The following is a 9060-nucleotide window of genomic DNA, read 5'->3' as shown; positions in this document are numbered from 1 at the left end:
TGCTCTCTCTCTTGCTCACGCTTTCCCTCTCTGGTCAATTTAAACTAAATAAGAGTAACTAAAGTTAAATTAAAAAAAAAAAAAAAACCAGAAAACATACATGTATATGTGAATATCTGTGTACAGACACACACACACAAATTCCAGTTCAAAGCCAGTATCGTTAGTTATGATCTAGTTATAAAAGGGTGAAACTACTGACTCAATCTAAAATATGGTTTCTGTGAAGTAAGTTTTTGACAATTGAATTCAATGCATAATTTTGTAGATAGAAGCTTTGGAGAAAATGAACGAAGATCATGTTCAGAAGAATGGAAGGAAAGCTGCTTCGTTTTTGAAAGATGATGGAGGCCCGCCAGTCCTATACGATGAATAGCACCATCCCCACTGCTCTCATTGTCAACACAGCGGTGATTGTCAGCTGCCAACAGCAAGTGAAGTTCCGGGCGACTTGAGATACAGAACATGAGGAGTGTACCGTGGTGCTTCTGTGCTTTTTTCCCCATGTAACCCATGCGCCAGATGTGTGGAATTTTTAGCTCAGCATTGAGAGAATAAAATGTCACTACCTCTCATCTTCCGTACAGGATAATACAGTTCTTTAACAGCTACAGGTTATCTAGCTGAAATAGACCTAATTGTACATGACTCATGGCATAAAATGTTTTTAAAACCTAGGGAACATTTCCAACTATGGGAGGAAAGGACAGATGTGCTTACATGAGAAGATTTTATTTCAACCTATTTGCTTTATTCACCTCCCTGTTTGGTGTTGTGTCTTTCTGCTAATATTTTATTGGCCTAAAATTAGCCCTTCTCAATTCTTTTTCCAGACTATGGTCATGATTCTAAAGGAACATTTCTTCTCCTTAGGTGTTATAAATGGAAATTTGGTTTCAGAATGGCTGGCAGGAGTAGACATAAGCAATGCACTTTTTATTGGTACATCATGAAAATGAACTGAATTCCATGGTCATATCTAAGAAAAGGCATCATAAGTTTCTGAAAGAGAAACTTCTTAATTTTCTATATTTTAATTTAACTTTCAGCTTTTCTACATTTAGGTGAAACGGTTAGGTTATAACTCATGGTGTGATTGCTCTACATTTATAATAAAGATGTGAGTTATCTGAAGGACAGAATCTAAGACTTCACCATGTTTGACATATTTTAATGAAGTCAGTGATACAAATTCAGTTCACTTTTCACTGAAACTATATACATACTGGTTATTTTGAGAAAAATATAGCAAACTAACTTAATCAAAGTATGAAAGATATGTATGTGACAACTTGGGTACCAAACAAATCAGCCAATTTGAACTATCTGGCCTCACTTATAATAGTTTTTGGTACTGGCTGGACATTATTTATTTTTAAAAAAGGAAGCACTGTCCTAGAAAGTACACTAACTTTGTTAGGATTGACATTTATTAACTACAACATAATCATTCCTCCTATTGTGGAAGCACTTTGGAACCACTAAAGATGAAATCTTCTGTCTGGTAATAAAAGTAAAAATCTAAACACTACATTTGAAAGCTTCTCTTTTAACAGTAGTTAAAAATGCCAAATGTGTGAAAATATTTTTGGTTCTGTTGTGTAGTTTTTCAGAGTTGTTGATTTGGGTAGAAGCTCATTACATTTTCTGAAAGGTTTACTACTCTGAAAGAAAGATTTAGATGATGGGTGATGGCTTATTGGCTTTACAGAAATTTCAGAGAACAGATGTCTGAAACTATTAACCATTTAAGACTTTTTTTTCCGGATACACTCTTTTTGAAAAAAAAAAAAACAGCAGCAGACTATTGCTGTGTAACTCTCTTGGAGTGTGCTGTGAACACAGTTTTTAAGATATTAAAACAAAGAGATCATTTTAGAGTTGGTTCTTTGTGTGGTTTCTTCCCTTTCCTTACATTTACTTAGGTCTTGGCACCTAGTTACCTTTTCTGTATAAAACTGAGCAGTACTATTTTTAGCAGGCTTTCCCCCTCAATCCTCCCATATTTAAATTTCACTCTCAAGTGGTCTACTTTACATTATAAATAGACTTTTCCATTCTTATACATTAGAAAGTAAGCTTTTCTTGTAGTAGAAAAGAAAGTGGAAAGTACTGGTTTGCCAAATAAAGACCCAAACACATATGGAAAATATATAAAATATGGAAATAGGAATATTTTGCCTCACTTTAATGGAAATGGATTTGGAAAGATATATGGTAGATTATAGACAATTGTTATTTATTTTTTAAAATCTACTGTGGGACACATGTGCTTCCTGGAGGGAGAGAGAGAGAGAAAGTGAGAAAGCCTCCCCAAGGGGGATGGCCCACAATCCCATTTCCTCTGTTCTCTTGGGTTTTGGGGCACACATGCATATACTCTTATCTAATTCACTGGTTAACATTTTATCACATTTGCTTTTTCTTTATATCTTTTGTTTTGCTGAATCACTTAAAGGACATTGCAGACGTGATACCTCATGGCTAAATATTTCAAGTATGGATCTCTTAAGGATGTTCCACATGTTGATATTAATTCAGTAATACTGTCTAATATGCAGTCCACAGTCACATTTTCCCAAAAAATGTTTTATGGAGGTTGGTTGTTTTGGATTTTTCTTTTTTTTTCTTTTCTTTTTTTTTTTGCATCCAGAATCCAATCAAGGCCCACTATTGAACATGACCATTAAATCATTTTATTTTTTAATACAGAAGTCCTCCAATTAGATATTTAGTTCTTGTTTTTAATCTTTGAAATAAAAATAATTGTAGCAAGCTGCCTCACTGACTTTTGTAAACGATAATGTAGGTGAAACACACAGCTATGATGCCACTGTAAAAGCAGGAAGCATTGTGTTTTTTCAGTGGATCCCCAACATCTGGATTGTGCTCAAGGAATATTTGAAAGAATGAATGAAGACAGTGCCCACCTAAGTAATAATGAGTTGGGAGGGGAACCTAGATATGCAACATTTTCCAGTTTTTTAACATACAACATCTGACATCTCTGATGTCTGCTAGACATTTCAAACTTTCACTCATACTCCTTATTCCATAAAAATATACACAGAATTGACTACTTCTCACTGCATTCACTGCTGCCTCCATGGTTCAAGTTCTCTACCTTTTAAAAATATATTCTTTTTAAAATTTTTTAATTTAAAAATTTTCATGATACCGTAATGTACATGCACATGTGGTGGGGAAAGCATCCTTCACAAGGTCTGATCACACTGCCATTCCCTTCCTCCAGTCCTCCAACTCATTAGATCTTGGACACTCATGCATGTGCCTGACTTGCTTCAGGGCAACTGGGCTAGGGATACAAACCACAGTTGCCATGTGGCTTCCAGCATTGCAGTTTGGCATGCTACCACCTGTGCCACCATGGTTGGGCCTCAAGTTAGTCTCTTAACTGTTCTCCCAGCTTCTGCCCTTCACACAGCAGCCTCAGTTCCTGGATGACTGTTGGCAGGAGGCTTCAGTTCTTGGAGAGGGCATCCTCTCCAAAGGGCTGCTTAAGTGTCTTTGTGATATGGCAGCTGGCTGTCCCCAGTGATTGGTCCAAGAAAGAGTAAGGCAGAAGCTGCAGCATCTTTTATGGCCTATCCTTAATAGCCACACTGTGCCATTTATGTATTGGGTTGTAGAGAAAGTCATGATGTATTTTTCTATACAAAAATGTGTCATGGGAACCAGCAGTTAGCGTAATGGCTATGTCGCTGGACTCCCACATAGTCGACCGTGGTTCGCGTCTCGGACCCGGTGGCTTAAATCTCACGCCGGGTGCGTGTGCATGCGTGCCCAAGATCCCGAGAGGAGAATGGAGGAGAAGGGATTGCGGTGTGACCATCCCCCCTGGGGGGTGATTTCTCGCTTTCTGTCTCTATGTCTCTCTCTGTCTGTCTGGCGAGCGCACGCGCCCTATAGCGAAAACCTCTCCCCCCCCAAAAAGAAAAAAAAAAAATGTGTCATGACTTTGCTGATGACCCAGTAATTTCCTATTAGTTCACAGTCAATGCTGTTCCGGATGGGAGGGGACTACACAGAACATGACTACCAGGCAGACATCATGGAGGGTCATCTTGGAGGCTGGCTACCACCGTGTTTAAAAATATACAACTCTCTTTTCCCTCTTTCCTGATTTTTTTTTTCCATAGAACTTATGCCTATTTGGCATGTTTATCTGTTTCCACACACTAAACATTAAGCGTGGGAGAAGGAATTTTTGTCTTTTTTATTCATTGCTGTATCTTAAGCATTATAAGGATTTCTGGCTTTTTTTTTTTTTTTTTGGCCAGAGGGCATGTGTGCTCACTGGTGAGAGAGCGCGAAAGTGAGAATGTATACTTCCCACTCCCTCCCCCTGCAATCTCTTCTCTTCATTTCTCCTTTTGGGATTTTGGGTACACATACACGTCTGGTGTGTTTCTCAAAGCACCAGGTCCAGGACTTGAACCACACAGTCAACCCTGTGGGATCCAAGTGTCAATCACCATGCTACCAGCTGGCCCAATTCCAGAAACATTTGAGTAGAAACTCAAATATACTTTTACTATATGAATGGTTTGTTTGTTCATTTGTTTGTAAACTTCTGGAGAACATGTGTATCCTTAAAGACACAGGGAGAGAGAGCATGGTCATGCTGCATTCCTTTCCTCCACTTCTCTATCCTGTGAGGATTTTGAACGTGTATGCACACATATTTGGCATGCTTCTCAAGCTATCAGGGCCAGAATCTGGACTGCAGTAAGCCACGTGGGATCTGGCTCCCTAAACACAGGGCTTAACTGTTGTGCTCCAGGGCCTTGGTTCAATTTTATGAAGTCTTTAATAGCTGTCTAAGAAGGGAACAGGCTCTTTGGGAGGCCCCTGGGCTTACAAAGGAACTGGACAGTCTCATGATGAGTTTCATATAGCGGGTAATGAGATGGTTTGTTGGATCAGTTAACTTTAGTGGACTTTTTAAATAATAGTTTCTATACCCTATTAAACATTTTTTTTTGATTATCAAGATAATTTTTTTAAACTTAAACCATGCCAAAGGTAGAAAAAGGAAGAAATTCATCATGATATAGACAACCTCCCATATTTAAATGACCATTAATGTTACTAATGTTATTACCATTAATACCACATTATTCCAGGCACTTTTTATATGCACATATATGTGCAAATACAAATATGTAAGACACATACTTTCAAATATAAAATACTTATGAAATGAAAAGCAGGTGCCAAAACAGTAATATGTACAGCAATCAAGATTTTCCAGTAAATATAGGTAAAATATTCTGTAAAAGAGGGTTTTTTTTTTTTTTTTTTAATAAAAATTACCCACACTTGGCCCACCAGTGGCATGGTGGTTAAGGTGGCTGGAGCCCTCATGGTAGACTGTGCAGTTTGAGTCCCAGACTCAGCATCTTGGAAAACACAATAGGCACATGTGTGTACGAGCCCAGAATCCTGTGAAGAGAATGGAGGAGAAGGGCTTGTGGCATGGCCCTGGGGAGTTTTCTAATTTCCCCTTTCTCTCTGTCTCTCTCCAGTGAGCATACGTGCTGTATATCATATTTTTAAAAAATTTATTCATGCTCATTTTTAAATCCAAAAGGAATTTAGAAAGTTCAAAGAAAATAAAATTCACCTGAAAACTTGTCAGTCAGTGAGAAACATTGAACAAATTCTGGAGCATATCTTTTCAGACATCTGCTATGTAGTCTGCAAAGAATAAAAATAAAAACAAACAAAATTCACAATGACAGAAAAGCCCACGTTATTTTTAGATCTTAGAAACTGTCAGAAGCACCTTTAAACTACTGTAGGAAGAAAACAAGCACATAACGTTGCTTATCTGAAAAAAGCAGGAGTTACACTGAGCTTTCGGTGACTCTGGAAAACATGGGCCAACAGTAACATAAGGGAGAAGAAAACAAACTAATGAAATTGCTGCTGATTCACGAACCCGCAGGGCAGGCAGGGCAGGCAGGAGACCCTAATCCACCATAATCTGAACTACAGGTCTGCAGCTGCCTGTTTTGAGTTTACCTGCTCCTAGGCCATCCCAAGACGTGTCTCTCCTGGTCATCCTGTCCTGTCTGTGGGCTCTTTTACCACCAGCCTATGGTGTGGGACTGTCGTGGCATTTAGTTCAGAGTTGAGCTTTAGCCTGAAATAAAATGCAAGTATTTAAAGAGAGAGAGAAAGAGAAAGAGAGAGAGAGGGAAGCAAAGACCAGTGTCTATCAAGACTGCTCTTCAGGAGACTCTCATTCCAATTTTTAGCACCCAGCCAGGAATGCATCTAAAACGTTTTGCTCAGCATTTCAGCGTCTTATCTTTCCCCTTCTACTCAGCCTCTCAAGCCTTGGCTCTCAACGTAGGAAGTTCTTAAAAGAGCAAAGCAGCAGTCAATGTTGGCCTCCCTTTCATGGGCTTGTCTCTGGGATCGCAGCTCCTGAGTCTAGCTCCTGTGGATGGTTTCCAGCACCTTCACGAGAGGTGCAGGAATTTGGCTTTCACCAAATAACAAAGACAGAAACCATGATTAGTTTGTTCATTTTTATTCCTTCTTCACATATTCCCAGGTTCTGGATAAACCAGAAATTGTTGATGAACCATGAGAACTCCTGTATTTTAATAGCCTACTATAAGTTTATTCATAATAAGATTTAACTTTCACTACTAGACTCAGTAGCCATCTCCACACATGTCTGTGAACCGTTGACAATTTGGTTGCATAGAATCACTTGAGGCCTACTAAAAATACACATATCCAAGCCAGAAGGTCAGGAATAGGACCTGGGAAGACAATTCTTATCTAGTTCTAATTCTGGTCTGTCATTGATGGTGATTTTCTTTCTTTTTTTAAAAATATATTTTTAGAGATTTATTATTTAATTTTACTTATTGTTGTTATTATTTTTAAATTTGTTACAGGACATGTGAACTTACCAAAGAGAGAGAGAGAAAGAAAGAGAGAAGAAAAAGAGAGAAAGTGAGAAAGCAAGTCGCCAGGTCTGAAACTGAAACATGGTGGATCATCTGGGAATCTAGCGCCTTAACCATCATGCCGCCTCCTGGCCCCAGTGCTGATTTTCAAACTGGTATTAGACACTTAAAATTTTTGAGCCTTGGGCCAACAGGTGGCATGGTGGTTACAGCGCTGGATCCCACACAGATAGCTCCGGGGTTTGAGTCCTGGACCTGGTGGCTTTCAAAACCCAAGCTGCACATGTGGATGCATATCCAAAATCCTGAGAGGAGAATGGAGGACAAGGGATTGCAGAGGAACATTTCCTATCCCACTCCACCACCAGGGGAGATTTCTCATTTTCCCTTTCTGTCTCTTTCCTGCAAGTGCGCTCAAAGTTCTAGAAATGCCTTCTGCCCTTTTGTGTGACTCCTCCAGCCACAAGCACAGAAAAGGCAGGAAACTGAGTCTTCCTGGGGTTTGAACATCTGCCAGACAAGTGTGACAAGGACAGAGGAGCAAAGATGTTAAGGGCACTGGCAAAAAATAGTACTGGAATGAAGGGAAATGGAACTGAAGTTGATGAGAGGAGGAAGAAAGAAGAGTAGAGAAGAAGGGACAAAGGCTCAACATCCTGGCAATGGAGGGATGGTAGGTGTGGCTGGACAGCTGTATCCAAGTGTTTTTTTTTTTTTAAGAGGTTTTTGCTGTAGGGCGCGTGTGCTCACCAGACAGACAGAGAGAGACAGAGAGACAAAAAGTGAGAAATCATCCCCTGGGGGGATGGTCACGCCATAATCCCTTCTCCTCCATTCTCCTCTCAGGATCCTGGGCACGCACGCACACGTGCCCGGCGTGAGTTTTAAGCCATCGGGTCTGGGACGCGAACCACGGTCGACTACATGTGAGTCCAGCGACATAGCCATTACGCTAACTGCTGGTCCTCCAAGTGTATTTTTATGCGTTGCTAGTGACCCTGGGTGGGTGAGGTTTAGGCTGCACTGGCAGTCTTATTTGTCTAGCCTTGTCATTCTTTTGATGAATCCATGTGTCTCTATGTGCCATTTCTCCTTGGATTCACATGTCCAAAATAGAGTTCTTCATCTTTCCTCTCTCCCTGGCTAAGAATAGAAACTTGGGCATCACCTGTGACCCCTTTCTTCCTCTTGTCTCTCATCTCCCTAACTTGCCTTTCCCAGACTTCTCTAACTCCATCTCATACCTTTCAGCAATAGAGGCTACTCAAAAACAGCTCTCTGAAAAACAGAACTACTATATGGCCCCGTAATTCTACTTCTGGGTATATATCCAAGAGAATATATACCACGAAGAATTAAAAGCAGAGTATCAACAGGTATTTGTATACCCATGTTTACAGCAGTAGTAGTACTCACAACAGCCACAAGGTGGAAGCAACTCAAATGTTCACCCATGGATGAATGGATACACAAAAAGGTGGAAGGTAGATCCAGTGGAGTATCACTGGGCCTTAAAAAGGAAAGTAACCCGAGCACGTGCTACGACACACGGACCTTGAGGACACTGTGCTAAGTGAAACAGATCAGTTACAAAGGGGCACATACTGCATGATTCCACTTACTCGAGGTACCCTGAGTGGTCAAATTCAGAGTCCGAATTGGGGTGGGGAAGATGGGAAGAAGGGTTTTATGGACAGAGTTTAAATCTGGGATAATGAAAATGTCCTGGAGATCGGTCTCACAAAAATATAAATATGCTCAACACTACTGAACTTTAAACAGAATCTAAAATGATACATTTTATGTCATCTGTTATTATTATTTTTACCAAATATAAAGGGCTTGACCAACCGTCCTCACTAGGTTTCCAGTTACGAGCTCACTGCAGCCCCCACTCGCCCCCCTTACTGAGCTCCCAGGAGCAGGAACCAGCCCTTCCGGAAGGCAAAGGTGTGCCTTTCCAGCCCAGAGGCGGCCCCGGCACACGCAGGCACTCGGGCAGGCTGCAAACCCCGGACACGCAGAGGAAGGGCGCCGGGATCGCGCACAGGGAGTCGGGCACGAAGAGCGGGCCGCGCCACTACCTGCCGCCCCGCCCCGCCCCGGCTTC

General features: G+C 40.8%; 1 protein-coding gene and 1 long non-coding RNA gene across 3 annotated transcripts in view; one reads left to right on the top strand and one right to left on the bottom strand.

Annotated features, from left to right (window-relative positions):
• RIOK3 (RIO kinase 3) overlaps window positions 1-1878 on the top strand; it is a 26254-nt gene extending 24376 nt beyond the window's left edge. The window contains exon 13 of the mRNA XM_006157659.3: window positions 269-1878. Within this exon, the coding sequence (XP_006157721.1) occupies window positions 269-376 (108 nt within the window). The 3' untranslated portion in view covers window positions 377-1878. The remainder of the gene's footprint in view (window positions 1-268) is intronic.
• Window positions 1-9051, bottom strand: part of LOC102498681 (uncharacterized) — a 12075-nt gene extending 3024 nt beyond the window's left edge. The window contains exons 1-3 of one of the 2 annotated variants that reach the window (XR_003550928.1): window positions 8779-9051; window positions 6049-6169; window positions 5648-5721 (exon numbers count right to left, since the gene is read on the bottom strand). This is a non-coding gene — a long non-coding RNA (uncharacterized LOC102498681). The remainder of the gene's footprint in view (window positions 1-5647; window positions 5722-6048; window positions 6170-8778) is intronic. The other variant, XR_003550929.1, reaches the window with a different exon arrangement.
• Between the last annotated feature and the right edge of the window lie 9 nt (window positions 9052-9060).

This window comes from Tupaia chinensis, unplaced genomic scaffold (assembly GCF_000334495.1).
Source record: "Tupaia chinensis unplaced genomic scaffold, TupChi_1.0 Scaffold000550_1, whole genome shotgun sequence".
Classification (NCBI taxonomy): Eukaryota; Metazoa; Chordata; class Mammalia; order Scandentia; family Tupaiidae; genus Tupaia; species Tupaia belangeri.
Note: the sequence above shows the minus strand (reverse complement) of the source record. Positions and strands in the feature narration are given on the sequence as shown.